At 36.1% G+C, this 17,500-nt stretch overlaps 2 protein-coding genes across 2 annotated transcripts in view; one reads left to right on the top strand and one right to left on the bottom strand.

Annotated features, from left to right (window-relative positions):
* Positions 1-17,500, top strand: part of LOC135205514 (glutathione S-transferase Mu 4-like) — a 1,039,821-nt gene that overhangs the window by 198,310 nt on the left and 824,011 nt on the right. The gene's annotated exons all lie outside the window — the stretch shown is intronic.
* The window catches only part of LOC135202515 (mucin-2-like), a 15,886-nt gene continuing 1,660 nt past the window's right edge, over positions 3,275-17,500 (bottom strand). Inside the window, exons 2-6 of the mRNA XM_064231964.1 lie at positions 16,773-17,500; positions 15,622-15,747; positions 13,959-15,113; positions 7,652-7,744; positions 3,275-5,436 (exon numbers count right to left, since the gene is read on the bottom strand). The exon at positions 16,773-17,500 is cut by the window's right edge and continues 268 nt beyond it. Coding sequence (XP_064088034.1) covers positions 3,275-5,436; positions 7,652-7,744; positions 13,959-15,113; positions 15,622-15,747; positions 16,773-17,500 — 4,264 coding nt within the window. The remainder of the gene's footprint in view (positions 5,437-7,651; positions 7,745-13,958; positions 15,114-15,621; positions 15,748-16,772) is intronic.

The following is a 17,500-nucleotide window of genomic DNA, read 5'->3' on the forward strand; positions in this document are numbered from 1 at the left end:
TTCAAAGTATTTCCATGTACAGATTGGCTAAAATAGGACTTAAAGGACTACCCATACTACACCCGAATTTTTGCTTGTAGAATGATTCCCCGAATGAAAATACGTTATTAGATGCACATAATTCAACTAACTTTATTATTTTGTCAAGTGCCAAAGGGAAATGATCTGAATAGGGGGATAATTTTTCCCTTAAAAACTGAAGAACGTCCTGTACTGGTACTTTTGTGAATAGGGAGTCTACGTCAAGGCTTAAAAGTTTTATGTTGTGAAGTGGTATATGTGCTTCTCTGAATTTGTCAAAGTTTCTGGTTCCAGTTTTAAAACCTTTAACTTTTAGTGAGTTTAATGTCCCAAATTCTTCCAAGTTTGTCAAAGAATTGTGTTCTTTCGATTTTAACCAAGATGTTGTAATGGCTAGTTTTGATGTAACCTCTCTCTTCACGAATATCCCATTAATAGAAACTACTGACATTATTCTTAATAATATATGTGAAAACCACTTAACAACTTTCGGACTTAGTAAAGTAGATTTGCGAAAATTATTACAATTGGCTACAACTGATGGCATTTTTACTTTTGATGGTAAATTATATAATCAAATAGATGGAGTTGCTATGGGAAATTCCCTTGGACCTGTATATGCAGATTGTTTCATGGGTTATTGTGAAAAGATTTGGATGTCTGAATGCCCTGTTACTTTCAAACCGTTGTATTATCGTAGGTACGTGGATGACACTTTCCTTGTGTTTAAGGAACGTTCACACGTGGATTTATTTTTTGAATATTTTAATTCTCGTCATCCTAATATTATTTTTACTTGTGAGACAGAACAGGATAATATGTTGTCATTTTTAGATGTTCAGGTACACAGAAATAGAGGTAAATTTGAGACTTCCGTTTATAGGAAAAGTACTTTTACTGGCTTGGGATTAAATTATCTTTGGTGAAACCAAAGTTGTTTAAAATTAATTCAATACGTACTATGATAAATAGAGCTTACAATGTCTGCTGTGATTTTAATTTATTTCATCAAGACATGGTCTTCCTCCAGAATTATTTTTCCGAAAATTCTTATCCCGTATTTGTCTTTTACAAAGTTCTGAAAAATTTTCTAGATGAGAAATTTTGTCCCAGACCGGTGTACAGTACTGCTAGTAAAGATGTAAAGTATATTAAATTGCCTTTCCTTGGTCATAGTAGCTGCTTGGTACGAAAAAAGTTACAAGAAATACTTAAGCACAGTTTTCCTCAAGTTAGTTTTAGATTTGTTTTTACTAACCCTTTTACCGTAGGATCACTATTGAGGAAGAAGCCTGCTCTTCCTGTGGACCTTAATTCGAGTGTCGTTTACTTGTTTACCTGTTCGCAGTGTGGTCTGCGATACGTGGGATCCAGTTCCCGCTGGCTTAGACACAGAATTTTGGAACACAGAGGTCTTTCCGTTAGAACTAGGTTTCCTCTTTCTAAACCACCTTTTTCTGCCATAAGGGAACATAGTTTAACAGGACCATCCTTTCACTCACCTAGATTTTAGAGTACTGTCGTTTTGCTCAAATAGACTGGACCTTTTAATTTCAGAGTCGCTGTTTATTAAGAAAATGAAACCGGAATTGAACAACAACTCGTCCGGTATTCAACTAGCTATCATATAGTTTCATAGTAGGTACACAAAGTGGGTCGTTAGCCATTTTATTTTTGAGGGTAGTTTGTTTACCTTTCATATTATTTTCATTTTTATTTCTGTTATTGTATGTTTTGCGTTTTGTTTTAGTTTTATCGTAATTTTTAGTATGTATGTATTGTTCGTTTTATTTTATGTTTTTACTGAAGCTTTTAATAAGACAATTCATTTTAATGTAATTTTTAGTGATTTCTCATCCTTGTCATTTTTTCAGCCTGAAGATGAGGTTTTGAACCTCGAAAGCTCGTTAAATAAAGAATGTTCTTCCTGGTCTTGGCACTGTTATTTATCATCAAGTTAAGATTTCCAAGTAGCCGCCCAATTACTGAGACATATTTATACATATATACATATATATATATATATATATATATATATATATATATATGTATAATGCTTAAAATCACAATGACACGTGATGTCGCAACTGTACTTAGTTTGACCATTGTCAGCTTTTTTTTTTTTTTTTTGCTTACTCGGGGAGTAAGCATACAAACTACTTTGTCGTTATTGTTGCTATTCTTGTTGGAGGATAGGAAAGGCTAAAAAGGGTCTGAAAACGGTGTTTCGCATTGAATAAAAGGTACAAGAATTTTAGGATAGGATATTTATGATTTATTTATTAGAATGAAGTGTAGAAAGTAAATAGTATGCATGTTAAACAGTACAGCACATTTATTTGAATAAAATATAAATTTTTTCATCTTCGTTGGTCAAACAATGTGCTAATTTCCCGTAGAGTTTAGCACGTTTGATGTACTGAATTTAGAGGCTATTTCTGTTCAATTATTTTGTTTCCGCTTATAACTGGGAATATATGAACTTGTCTAATTTATATCCTTTTTATTTGAACCTTGTTAGTAGGAGTAGTACCAATTATGAGTATTAATTACAAAGAGCACTTCATATTAAGTTAGGAATATAATGTTTGCAATTATGTGTCGGGAAAATCTTGCACGCGTCCCGAGTAAGCTAGAGGTCGCATCACGTCTTGTTTTTTTGAAACTGAGCAATGCCAGGAATAAAAATACACAAGAAAATGAATTCTTACCTTTGGTGGATGTTTGAGACACTGTTGGTGTTGCTGTTTTTGTTGCTGAGGATTCTGAGGAAAAGATAATTTACATAAGTGAAATTCAGCAGTCATATTTTATGGGCGTTTTAAAAGTTTGCCAAAGTGAAATTAAAAAGTGCAAGTTAAAAGAAACCTGGTATAAGAGTACGTAACGATTTCTGCCTTTGAATTTGTCATTTTAGTTCCTGTTATGTATACACAACACAGTAGCATTGGTGCAATTAACGCCGAGGGGTCTTTATCCACTGGATAAAAGTGATACTTATATTGTTCTAAGCTTGACAATAAGTTTTTTTACTGGATTTACATAATGATTTTTTGTACGACAGGTGAGAACTAAATTTAAATTCTTGTTATCTAACACTTGTACAATGAATGAATTAAGTTTTTGGTTTCTAATGACATTAGGTAATGTAGTGCTTTTTACAAATCTAATGCAATTTAATTTCTCAAATATTTATTGCCTTGAGGATTTAGTAAGTAATTCTGAAAACAATGTCTACCTTAATCCTATTGATTTATGTTAACTTACACTTAGCAACGACAGTTGTGGCAGAATCAAAGGTGACTTCATCTACTTTCAGTGTGGTTCCACCATACTGTTGAGCCTTACTATTCCAACTATCTATCTCTGCCTGAACTTCGGTTTTCAAAGTATTTATAGTTGTATTAGCTTCTGTTATTAGTGTAGACATCGAATTCAGTGAAGACAAAACACTGCTTGATAAGAGACTGCTGTCAGCTTCAACATATGTTTTTGTGGTTTCTAACTGTGTGGCAAGGGTAGCCATGGTACTTATGAATGAAGTTAGAGTGGTAGCAACAGCCGTGGCCTTTTTCACACTGTTCAGTAGGGTGTTCAAATCACTAAGTAAATCAGAAATGAATTTGGCTTCAGGATCTACAGTCGAGGAAGTAATTGTTGTAGTTTTATTTGAGTCAGTGTTTTGAATGGCAGCACCAGATGAAGCTGATTGTTGTGCATTTGAAGAACCAGAACTGACTGTTGCTGCAAATGATAATGATGTTGCTGGTCCCCCAGCAGAAGTAGCCGGTGATTTTCCAGAAAGAGCTGAAGTTGATCCTCCAGCAGATGTTACAGTAGATCTAGCAGTGGGAGTTTCAGTTGATCCAAATGCTGAAGTTATGGTTGGTCTTGTAGGAGAAGTTTTCGTTGATCCACTAGGTGTTAATGATGATCCTTGAGTAGGCGTTGTAGTTGATCTTCCAATTGGAGTTGCAGTTGATCCTCCAGTAGGAATGGTTGATCCCCCTGTAAGAATAGTTGATCTCCCAGTAGGGTTGGTAATAGATCTGCCAGTTGGAGTTGATATTCCAGTAGTTGTCGTCGATGGTCCAACAGGTGCTGTCGTTGATCTTCTAGCTGGAGTTGCTGTTGATACTCCAGTAGGAGACGTTAATCCTTCAGCTGGACTTGAAGTAAACCCGCCTGTTGATCCTCCAGGAGAGGAAGATCCTCCAGCTGGACTTGAAGTAGACCTGCCTGTTGATCCTCCAGCAGGAGTGGAAGATCCTCTAGCTGGACTTGAAGTAAACCTGCCTGTTGATCCTCCAGTTGGAGTGGAAGATCCTCTAGCTTGACTTGAAGTAAGCCCACCTGTTGATCCTCCAGTAGGAGTAGAAGATCCTCCAGCTGAACTTGAAGTAAATCTGCCTGTTGATCCTCCAGTAGGAGTGGAAGATCCTCTAGCTTGACTTGAAGTAAACCCGCTTGTTGATCCTCCAGTAGGGGTGGAAGATCCACCTGCTGGACTTGAAGTAAACCTGCCTGTTGATCCTCCAGTAGGAGAGGTTAATCCTTCAGCTTGACTTGAAGTAAACCCGCTTGTTGATCCTCCAGTAGGTGTGGAAGATCCTCCAGCTGGACTTGAAGTAAACCCACTTGTTGATCCTCCAGTAGGTGTGGAAGATCCTCCAGCTGGACTTGAAGTAAACCCACTTGTTGATCCTCCAGTAGGTGTGGAAGATCCTCCAGCTTGACTTGAAGTAAACCCACTTGTTGATCCTCCAGTAGGTGTGGAAGATCCTCCAGCTGGACTTGAAGTAAACCTGCCTGTTGATCCTCCAGTAGGAGTGGAAGATCTAGCTGGACTTGAAGTAAACTCGCTTGTTGATCCTCCAGTAGGTGTGGAAGATCCTCCAGCTGGACTTGAAGTAAACCCGTTTGATCCTCCAGTAGGTGTGGAAGATCCTCCAGCTGGACTTGAAGTAAACCCACTTGTTGATCCTCTAGTAGGAGTGGAAGATCCTCCAGCTGGACTTGAAGTAAACCCACTTGTTGATCCTCTAGTAGGAGTGGAAGATCCTCCAGCTGGACTTGAAGTAAACCCGCTTGTTGATCCTCCAGTAGGTGTGGAAGATCCTCCAGCTGGACTTGAAGTAAACCCGCTTGTTGATCCTCCAGTAGAAGTGGTAGATCCTACTGATGATGCTGACTGTGCTTCTCTTCGATGTCTCCTACGTCCTGCATTTTTCAAATTACTTACTTTTGTGTTTAGAGTATTAAGACCTGTTGATACTTTATTTAGGCTTTGATAGACCGACTTTCGTTCTGCCAATTTTCTGTAGATTGCAGGCAAAGGATCTTCGGTAGTGCCACTTTCTGTAGTTGTTGTTGTGGCAGAATCTCCGTTTGTAGAGCCTGCTGCTGCTGTTGAACCTGTTGTTATAAGTGTGATTCATATGATTACTGAATTTCTTCCGGTTTTCGTTTGCAGTAAATGCTACTTGTTTATTTTATTATGATTATACGTTCATTTTGCAATTGATTTATGTGAGAAATATTTCAGGAAATGCAATATATGCGTAGAATGTGAATGCTAGGAGATATCTCTAGAAGTTTCCAATATCAGATGAATAAATATATATCATGTAAAACGATGTATCAAAACAAAATAGTGCAGAAATGACAAGAAATTAGTGACAAAAGTAAAAATGGAAACTAGGATTGCATCAATAGGAGATATAAGAAATAGCAGCATAAAATGTGAAATCTATCCAAGACTAAAGTACAAAAATAAAAACTCTCTGACATCATAAAAGGCTGTTTTATGCAAGCAGATTTATACAATATTAGATGATAGGCAAATGTAAATGTAATAGGCATATTTTAGAAATGGAAAAATTCAGATGTAAGAATTCTTTTTAGATAAAAAGACAAGAACTTACGGCTGTCAATACACAACTAGCTAACCTGAATTATATTAAAGCAGCAAACTTTAGCTGTGTATGAAAGTTAGGGTTGTATGAAAATGATCTATAACAAAACGTCGAAATCTTTCAGGCGTTAATTTATAATGGTCACTTTATGGAACCTTTGATAATTAATTAAAAATTAGCGGAAATATTTAATGTTATTATATGAGATGTTAGAAAGTTCAAGAGCAAATTAGGAATGTATTAAGAGATTAGTATCTGAAACTTCTTTAATAGAGAACGCTAATTAAAAAGGCTTCCGAAAACAGCGATAAAGTAACCGTTTAATAGAAAGGAGACGGACAAAAATACTTTAGAATTTAAACCTGTAGGATACAATGAAAATAAGATTTAATTTTGAAGCAATAAACGCCAAGTAAATCGTTCCATAGTTGGAAACACAATAATTTAATGTAAAATGAAGCTAGACCAAAGTTAGAAAGAGGAGGAAATGAAACATCAAAGATACAACGGTTTTGGAAGTTTTTACTGTAAATAGAATTCACATGAAATGGCAGTGCGCTATTGATATTGGCAATATTTTGAGATAAATAATACTATTTGAAGTATTTTCCGAAATAGCTGGAAGATGTAAAAGAGGCAAAGATCAGTTCTAGAAAGATCGTTAAAAAGATATTGAAGGAAAGGCAGTCCTGAATATTTAAGAAGGACCAGACGAAATAGTATTCATGTTCAGTGCTGAGTAATTAATTGCAACGGTATCTTAATGCCAAAAGACAATAGAACTGTAAATTAGGTGAAAGCTTAGACATAGCCTTGATAATATTATTAACTAGTAATCAAGAAATTTATAAGTACTGACTAATTTCCTCGTAACAAAAGGCGAGTAAATGTCACAAAATTAGTGCCCTAAGAAATAAGTTTTAAATGACAATCAGTCTGCGTGTATAAACAGACCACTGTACTTTTCGAGAATAAAAGATTAAGAAACCAATCAGAAATACTGATCGAGTAAAACTAGTTCTTTAATGCTACGTCAAGCAAAACAAGAATCGCTACTGACCAATATGTAATCAATGCCCTCTGTTAATTTTTAAAACAATTTGCAAAAAATTATATGATATGAAGTTAGGTAGTTTGCATGTACTGAAAGTCAGCAAGGATGGTGGTTTTTTAAGACTTAAGGCGCCGTCTAAATAAGAATGTTAGCAATGTACTGCGGCGCAAGTTTTGGTTATCGATTAAAAGGCAATCTGTAGTTACTGGAACATGTCTGCAAATGATCATGAGGTTGACGTTCATATATAGACAGATGATGATACAAAATTCCATTTTTACTCAATTACTGAAACTGAAAGGTTTAAAGCTTCATTATTAATTGAAAAGTGAAATTTTTTTCTGTCATGTAGCAAGCTCGGAGTGTTTCCTCCAAGAAGAAGAAGCTTAATTAAAGGCATTCTTTCAACGACACTTCATGATTTTTAGGAAAATAATTCTATGCCAAAGACGACAGGAAACGCCTGAAAAATATTGAAATAAACCAAGGAAAAATATCTTATGTAACCAGACAGAGATCAAAAGGTTTAGAAAATTATTTAGAAGAAATGTTTAGCAACGGAAAGCAGTGGCATATTGAGCAGTTCAAGCCTTCTTATTTGACGAGTGTCAGAGATTTTATATGGGTGTGGGGATATGTCTATAAGCTTTCGATAATATACCAGTTGTTGATGCTCCACTTGATGATGATTCACGACTTGATGTTGATTCACCTTCAGATGCTGAAGTTTTAGAACCAGATGATGAAGTAGATTCTGAAGCGACATACAGAGTGGATTAATGACCATAGGCTAGAACCAGATGATAAAGTAGATTCTGAAGCAACATACAGAGTGGATTAATGACCAGACAGCCTAAAGGAAATTGTTCCCATCAGAATGAATACAGTTATATTGCATATCATGTTATCAAGACATTTTTATTAGTGCACAGAACAGGTATGTTTTTTGCAGTTCGTTCCCCAAAAGGCAAGGAAGGAATAATAAGTCATTATTAGAAATAATATTAGTTCTACCATTCAGACAGATTGGTGAGAAGTGTTTCGAACATTGGAAATAATACGTTTACATAGGTATATCAAGTTCATGGTTTGCGTTGCAAATCAATGAATATAAAGCGATTAAATTTTAAAAAAAATTGGCATATTGTTTAATTCATGACAATAAATTAGTTTTGCTGATCACAATCTTTCTGTAAGCAGTTTTGACAGGTGATGTGAAAAGTTCGATTTCACTCCTGCATACTACTGGTGGTCATATCTGTATGGGGAAAAGAACATAAAATAAACACACACACATATATAGTCATATATATGTATATGTATATATAAAGGTATAAGCCACAAAGGAAAGATAAACAACGGAGAGTCTGCAAGATCTTTCGACTCAACGTCCATTACTTAGCAGACAAACTGACTTACATGAGAAATTCAGAGTACAGGAAAGGTCGTATAAGTGACAGATAGGGATTATAAGGAGATTAGTACCTAGAATCCAACACACCTGGAGAATGTAACCTTTGTTTGGAAAGGTTACTCATTCTCCAGGTGTGTTGGATTCTAGGTACTAATCTCCTTATAATCCCTATCTATCACTTATACGACCTTTCCTGTACTCTGAATTTCGCATGTAAGTCTGTTTGTCTGCTAGGTAAAGGACGTTGAGTCGAAAGATCTTGCAGTAACTCCGTTGTTTATCATTCCTTCGTGGCTTATATCTTTATTTATGGATTTATCACCTTCCAAACTTTCGTTATTCAGTTATATAGTATATATATATATATATATATATATATATATATATATACACACACATATACATATAATATCTATATATATCTTTATGATTATCACCTTCCAAAACTTTCTTATCAGTATCATATATATATAATATATATATATACACACACATATACATATATATATATATATATTATCACACGCACACATATATATACACATGATCAGAAAACTGCATTTCTAATAACCTCATCATAGTTTATGATGCATGGAAACTGTACCATGTTGATGATCCATTCATTTCTACTATTCCTACATGTTAACTAATTTTAGTGTTGTAACGAGGTAGCTCAAGTAGAAAAGTATTAGGAGAGGGATGATAAAACAGCGATAGTTGCTTCGCAGTGAGTACCATCTAAGGAGACTGATGACATCCTCTTTAGTAGAGATAATTATTCCCTAGTGAAAACAGTTCCATGTAGATTATTTTGATCTGTGGGGCATTGATAAGTAATTGTCCAGGTATATCTGTAACTAGTTTTTGATAAATGGAGAGTTCCTCGAGGCTGAGGGTTTAGAAAAATGAGCGAATATATATATTGATACACATGGCAGTTCAAAGACAAACTTTCACCTTAGGAAAGAAACTAGTTTTAATGCGAAAAACTAGTTCCCATGCCGGAGGATCAAGCATCGGCCTAAAGAGGAAAGAAAAGAATTATAGTTTAGGAATTACTGTTATATAATCTGAGTTAAGAAAAATCGTAGCAATTGAATGGGTTTGTAACATATCCTTCATGAACCATATGAAAAATATAGATTTTTGTGCATCATATATCAGGCAACCCGACTGATGCCCAATGGTATAAGGAGGAAGTAAAATGCAATGTCATTGCCCTGGAGGAAATGCCTCAGTTAATGCTTTTAAGCCCCGTCCACACGGTCGAACTTTGCCCGACAGACTTTGTTTGATGTGACGTCAGAAGCGGGAAAAGTCAGAACCTTATCCACAGTTTCCCCGCTTCTGACGTCACATCGAACAAAGTCTGTCGGGCAAAGTTCGACTGTGTTGACGGGGCTTTAGACTGAGGCCAAATGCCAAATATATGTATTCACTCGCCTTATAAATTGTCAGAAGAAACTGAGATCTAGAGTTTAAGGAATGCGACGGAGAAGAAATGTTTAAATGCTATAAAACGGATAGTATATAGGCATTTCGATACAAGGAACTCAAGAGAGAAATAGAATGGTGTTTAATTGATGTGTTCCAAAGGAAAGGTGAAGGAAAATGAATTTAAAACGCTTGAAAATAATGAGATGTGCCGTATGGAAAATGATGTATAATGCAGGCAGATATAGAAAACAAATACTTCACTTGTACTAATAGATCCTTGAAATTCCCTTATAAACTACAAGAAAGGTTGATCAGGAAAATACATTTGGATGAAATGGTATTTGAAGTTCTTGAAACATTATGGTGTCCAACTCTCGTCACAGGTATCAGTTGTTGATTCCGTTGTTGAAATAAAAGGAGTGATGTCGTTCAGTTACTGATGTGCATTATTGATGATGTTTTTATAGGACTCTGTTTTGATTACAAATAAATAATGTATAATGATATGAAAGTTCATTTTAATGATATTGGCTGTGAAGCTGATTTTCAAACAGTTACTGGTAGCCATAATGCTTCTCGTTTAAGTAATTTTATAACTTGCTTGAAGAAAATTTTATAATGATAATAATAATAATGAGAGCAGTTGAATCGTGCGAAAGGTTTTGGAAATGAAGGTAGAAATTTCTCCAAGTAGAGCTACTTCTTTGTTAAGGAGCCCAAAAAATAGTGATATCTGAATGACATTTACCAAGGTCTAGATAAAGCAGTGTGAGACTTAGAGCTCTTTAAAAGTAATATGCGCTATTGATAAGACGCTCCCCTGAGATAGGAAAGAAATAACCTATGAACAGGTTTGAAGCCAAATGCTTTAGTAAACAGGGTTTGAATCCAAAGGCTTTAGTAAAGAAGGTTTCAAACCAAAGGCTTTAATAAAGAAGGTTTGAAACCAAAGGCTTTAGTAAAGAGGGTTTGAATCTGAAGGCTTTATAAAGAAGGTTTGAAACAAAAGGCTTTAATAAAGAAGGTCTGAAACAAAAGGCTTTAATAAAGAAGGTCTGAAACAAAAGGCTTTAATAAAGAAGGTCTGAAACCAAAGGCTTTAATAAAGTTTTGAAACCAAAGGCTTTAGTAAAGAAGGTTTGAAACCAAAGACTTTTGTAAAAAAAGGAACGAAAACCATTTACTTGCATATTAGCATAGCAATTTAGAAATTGCTTTGTGACGAAATTAAGGCCAATAATATTTGGAAGATATATATATAAAAAATATGTTTAAAGGGCTCTGTAGCATTCCGTTCAAAGCATTTCAAGAGTGAAAGGTTCAGGAAAGAAGACTTAACAGAAGAAAGAAAATGAAGGGATTTTCACTTGTGGAAAAATACTGATAATCAGTATGATGACAAGAGGATAATGAAAGAGTCAAAAACATTATTTACTTACTGTAGGGAAAATACCATTGGAAGCACTTTGAAGGCGATATTTGAAACATGTAGAAATTATGTGTAACTGGCAAATAGAATTACCAACCATAGGATTAGAAGTCCTCGAGGATTCAGAAATGAATTTACATAAATTAAGATATGGTCTCGGGAATAGCTGAAATATAACGTATGAGGGAAATGCTGTATAAAGCTTTTAGATGTTGAGAAATTAGTAATAAGCTCATTTGCACTCAGTTTATAAGTTGTAGAGAATTTACCGGCTGCTGGAGTTGAAGTTGCATCCACTGATGATTCTGTAGATGCGCCACTTGATACTGATGTATCCACTAGATGCTAATATACCATTTGAGGCTGATACACCACTTGATGGCGATGTACCACTGTGGATGTTGAACTACCTGATACTGATATGATATGAAGAATAAATTAACAACCAGACAGACCATGTAAAATTGCTCCCATGCGACAAAGTAAAGCTATATTTTATACGTGTTGGTTTACTAATGTACTTGGCAATTATATATGATTTTGTTATATAAAGGGTCCTGAAGATACAGTTCTTTAAAATGATAGGATGGTGGTGCCATTTACATTAATCATCCGTTCGTGAATGATGGTTGGGATTGGTTTACGTAAAAAATGCTATGTATGTTTGGCGATCTGAATAGATTTATTTGTGGTTTAATGTGTCAATTTAATGATAAATAAGACTATAACTTTACAAAATTTATAAGAATAATTTGGGTTATATAATGATGTCAGGGAAAGAAGTAGGAGTATGACCACCATGAAACGGTCTAAATAGATCTCGTCACTTTCAAGTAAGAGCTGTAAAAAAGCAATATGCGAGAAGTGCACCTTACTGGTATTGCAATGAATGCAGTAATGGGGAATACAGAAAAAATGGAAAGGCCCCCGGACCGAAACCCATGGACCTGCAGCTGCAATAGGCGCTCTTAATCCAGTGGGAGGAGTCCTCCTTGAATACAACACAAGGAAAGATCCTCGTGGCCACCAGCTCCAGACACGTATTATCCAGGAATTAGCTAGACATACATCGGACAACAATCACGACACTGTGAGAAATAGTTCCTGGGCGTGAACAACGCCAGCATGGCTGAGAGCGGCGGCTTATTCACCCATCAAAGTAATCACCAGGAAATGCTAAACTGATGAGTTAGCGTACCATCCTTGCTGTTAATCAAGGCTATAACAGCAGAACCTTCAGAGCTAAAATTTTGTTTACAAGGAGATCTCACCAGCTAATCAGAAATCAATAGTTTATCCTCTGCCAATCAGCACTTGGTAAGCATCCCGGTGACCATCGTATATACTAAAAGGAGTAAGACTCGTGATAGATCAATCTACTCCAATCTGTCAGTGTGACTATGCTCAATACAGCCTGAATGAAATGTAGCTTACGAGCATGTAGAGGGTCCTGTACCACAATTAAATACCGAATTAAGACTCATTGAGGTTACGCTGTAACTTGATTGTAATATATTAATTTCCAGTAAAAACCCAGTCAGCGAACTTTCACTTTTCAATTAATGGAAGAATGATAAATATAGATGGGGTACTGGCGGAACGCAGTAACACAAAAAGAAAACAGAAAGATTGGAAGCTATTTCTTGCAACCCTACTTGCTTGAAAATTTTCAAAATATTAATAATCCTGATTCGGAAAAATCACTTGAACTTATTAACGAAAATAATCTTGAGAAATTGAGGAGAAAGATGTACAGAAGATTAGTCATGATTGTAAAGACAAAGGAATTTCAGCTACTGTGGCAACATCTCATAGACGTCACACTTTGTCAGTAAAGATAAATTTGATAATATGAACAATGGCAGTCACTTTCTTGTGAGTAAAATATTAAGACAAGCCTTTTCTTGATCTTGGGTAATTGTATCAAGATGAATAATACTAAGAAAACGACATAAAACAGTCTTGCTTTATAATTTAATAAATACTTGACCAGTTACTAATATGAATATCCCCTTTTTTTTAATTTATAAATAATGGTGGTCCAGGGGAGGCGAAGCTCCCATCTGGAAAGTTGGTCGTTAGTTTGGTTTGGCCAAGTTATTGCCATTTTTGTAATAGTTGGGTAAGGTTAAAGAGAGTAGCGGGGTATGCATGTAGCGATTTTAGCTTGTTGTGGGCTGTTTATGGAATTGATTTTATATGAGATAAGAAATTATTGATACATGTATTTAAAAAAAATGTGAAGCTATTATTATACGTTCCTGGGGGAAAAGAACACTTACTGAGGATACTATCCAATAATGGTATTTCTTTTCGAGTTGAATAAGAATGATGGCTGTTATTAAGTTCTGCATCAGTTATAGATAGCTTCTCAGTAAAGGCATAGTAGATGGTTAGGTTACCATAACTTTGCTTACATGTACCAGACTAAACGCAGAGAGTATGTTCATGAAAAAGAAATTGTGACTGAATTACGCTAATACTGATAGTTTCTTGTATTAAGAATTAACAGCAAACTTAATCAGAAATATAGTGCCATTTGTGTTAACTATACATACGTCTGCATGATAGTTTGCACATGACAAATTCGACCAAGCTTATTCGTCCTAATATCTGGAAAATATGTCTCATCCTAAATTTTAAAATACAAGCTAGATTTTTATTCCAGGTATCATAAAGTCTACTTACGGACTGATGCTTCTGTTACTTCTTCTTTTGAAATAGTCGTTACATGAAGTGTGGTTCCACCTTCTGTTAAAGCCTCTTTATTCAATGCAGCGATTTCTTTATCAATACTACTGATTTCGTCTTCAACATTTTCTTCTTCGTTTTCAATTGAAGTCTGGAGAGCCTTCAGGTTGGTTTTCTGGGCACTAGTCAAATTACTGGGGTTAGATTTAACAGAAACTTTGATTGTAATCACTGTTACCACAAGTGTTTCAGTTTCAGTAGTTGAGGAGTCTATGCTTGTTGTATTTCTTTGATCTACATAATTTGTGATTTTCGATAGAAGAGCCTGTGTATCTGTAATAAATGTACTTATATCGGTAGCCAAATCTCTGGTTTTTCTGCGTTTTCTAGTTACTGCTGCATTTAGCGCATTTTGGATTCCGTTGTATAGACTATATAAGTTCTTTAAGAGGGAATTTAATTTATTTCTTACAGTTTCTAGTTCGGCAATTTGCCTGTATATCTGTGGTAGTCTTGGAGTTGGAGTAACAGATGTAGTGGTGACCGCGCTGATAGTTGTAGTTGGGTTTGATGTAGAAGCCGGTGATGTAGGAGCTATTGTTGTGTCAGGAATCGTAGAAGTAGGAGCTTTGGTGGTGCCAGGTTTTGTGGATGTGGGAGCGATGGTTGTCTCAGGTTTCTTGGATGTAGGGGCAACTGTTTCGTCAGGTTTCTTGGATGTAGGGGCGATTGTTGTGTCGGGTTTCTTTGATGTAGGAGCGATTGTGTCAGGTTTCTTGGATGTAGGAGCGATTGTGTCAGGTTTCTTGGATGTAGGGGCAACTGTTTCGTCAGGTTTCTTGGACGTCGGAACGATTGTTGTGTCGGGTTTCTTGGATGTAGGAGCGATTGTTTTGTCAGGCGTAGGAGTAGGAGACTTGGTCATGTCAGGCTTAAGAGATGTGGAAGTTATATTTGTTGAATCAGGCTTCTGAGATGTAGGGGCTTCTGTTGAATGAGGCTTCTGAGATGTTGGGGCTTCTGTTGAATCAGGCTTCTGAGATGTAGGGGCCTTTGTTGAGTCAGGATTTGGTGACGTGGGAACATTTGTTGGATTAGGTCCCTGGCTTGTAGAAGCATTCGTTGATTCAGTTGTAGTTGTCATATTTCCCTCTGGAGAAAAAGCAACATCGCAGATTATAATTCATCATAAGGGATCGACTGGCTTTTGATGCATTAATTTCAGTCGGCTATATACTATGGGTTGTCAGCATATTTCTGCTGTGTTATTGCAATAATAACCCAAGTACTCCAAGCTTATTTCATTGTTCCCCATGAACAAAATTACGATTCTGCTAAATGGTCAGTCGATGTATTTAAGTATTAGGTTCAAATTAACTCTTTCTACATGTATTTTAATTTTATTTGATTTTGTTTTTCAGTTAAAAAATTTAATTAGAAATGAGTCGCAGATGTTACATTTATCTATAAGAAATCATAGTCCTAGAAAGGTGATTGGAATTTTGATATATCCAGCTTTACATTTTGGAAAAAGAAAACAAATTATGTCTGATTTTCCCAAAGAGAACTAAGCTTTTACCTTGAAATATGCATAATTTTATTAGGTCATTCTTTTCCTTTTTCCTGCATATGTTAATAAGTTTTGAACAAATGTACTTACTTGCGCAGCAGACGCACTTATCTGAAGTGCAACCATTTGCCACCAAATTTTCGCCTTCTTTACATTTCTTTCGGCACTGACCGGAGAGACTCTTGCAGAGATCATTAGTGAATGTCTTGCATTTAGCTGGAACAATTAAAAGTTCATAAGTTTTTTTTATTGGTAACGTATTTATTGATAACCTGTTTATTATTATTTTATTATTATTATTATTATTATTATTATTATTATTATTATTATTATTATATTATTTTATTATTATTATTATTATTATTATTATTATTATTCTAAGCCGCTTCATTAAATGAAATGTAAAGCATGGAGTCATCTTAATGCACTATTAAGGCATTAAGTATTTATGCAGATGATCGTTTGTCATATTAATTTGACGTAAAAGAATATCTGAAAAGTATCGAAGCGATGACAGAAGTGAACACTAAACATAATGCAGACGATTAATTTTAGATGTGAAAATAGCGTAGACTGAAGGGTTTTCTACTGAATACCCTGAGGAAGTATGGGGAACCTACCTTTTTTGCAGCATACTTTGTTATTGGCGCATTTCTTGCTGACATTGACGACTGTATCGGGTGGCGTGCACTGCGTTGCTTTCCGACAGACGCCCTTCGCTTCCTTGCAAGTCCCGTTCTTACTGCAGCAAACTTTGCCGTCCTTACAAGGTCTACCTACCGGGATTATGTCGCCTTTGCATTTCGATAGAGGCCTACATTTTCCTTTGGCTTTGTTGCAAGTCTTTGCTGCAGGACAACACACTTTGTTATTGGCGCATTTGTTAACGTTGGGAATGATCGTTTGGGGAGGACATTTATTCGACGTTCGACACCTTCCGCCAGCAGCGCGACACGATTGCCTATTTTTACAGCATACTTGTTTACCATTACATCCTGATACACTTAATATTTCACCAGCGCATTTCTTTTTACATTTGCCTCCATTCTCCAAACACTTGTTCCTTTTACAACATACTTGGCCCGCTCTGCAGCCTTTGGGATTTATTGTCTTACTGCACGTCTTATCCGGACTTTGACACTTGCCACCTCTTTGCTTGCATTTGTTCCTCCTGACTTTGCAACAAACCGTTCCCGTTTTACAGCCTCCAAATTCTCTTATTTTTCTTTGGGGACATTTACGTTTGCACTTCATTCCCATCCGCTTGCAGCTTTTCCTTTTCTCAACTGTCTGATTTGCTCTGGGCCCGGCCGAGACACTCTTGGCTCCGCAGCACACGTTATTCCCGGGACATTTTCCTTTCATGCGAATAGTGCCTTTCTTACAAGTAGTTTGGCACTGGCCCTTCTTTTCCTCGCAGGAATAAGCTGGCCTGTTACTTTTCACCACCGACACGCAACATTTGGTGTTGCCTGGGCATTTCTCGTTGATGATTTTTCCTTGGCATTTATTTTTCCTCTTGCACTGACCCCCAGAATTTTTACATCCGTTGCTTCCATTTAGATTTCTGTTTCTCTTGGTGCAACACACGAAACCTTGGTTGCAACTTTTCTGTTTTGCATTTGGGATGTTGCATTGCTTCTTCTTGACACAGTCCTTCGGGTTGCATCTATTCCTCTTCAGGTTTTTCGAGGAGCCGGACCTCTTTGCATCAGTACAACAAACGCCGTACGTGCAGTCCTGCTTTCCTTTGTTTATGTTGCATTGGCTCTTACGAATGCATCTGCCTGCCTTTTCAGCGCAAAGTTTGGCTGTAGATCCTTTCTTATTCTCCTTCCCTCTCTGTTGCTTTTTCGCTCCTCCAGACTGCTTCTGTTTTGATATTCCGCTATTTTTATTTTGCCTTTGTGGTTTACCCTTTCCTCTTGTTTTTTCATTATTCTTTTGAGTTGTCTTTGACCCTAGATTT

The sequence above is a fragment of the Macrobrachium nipponense genome, chromosome 24, assembly GCF_015104395.2.
Source record: "Macrobrachium nipponense isolate FS-2020 chromosome 24, ASM1510439v2, whole genome shotgun sequence".
NCBI lineage: Eukaryota > Metazoa > Arthropoda > Malacostraca > Decapoda > Palaemonidae > Macrobrachium > Macrobrachium nipponense.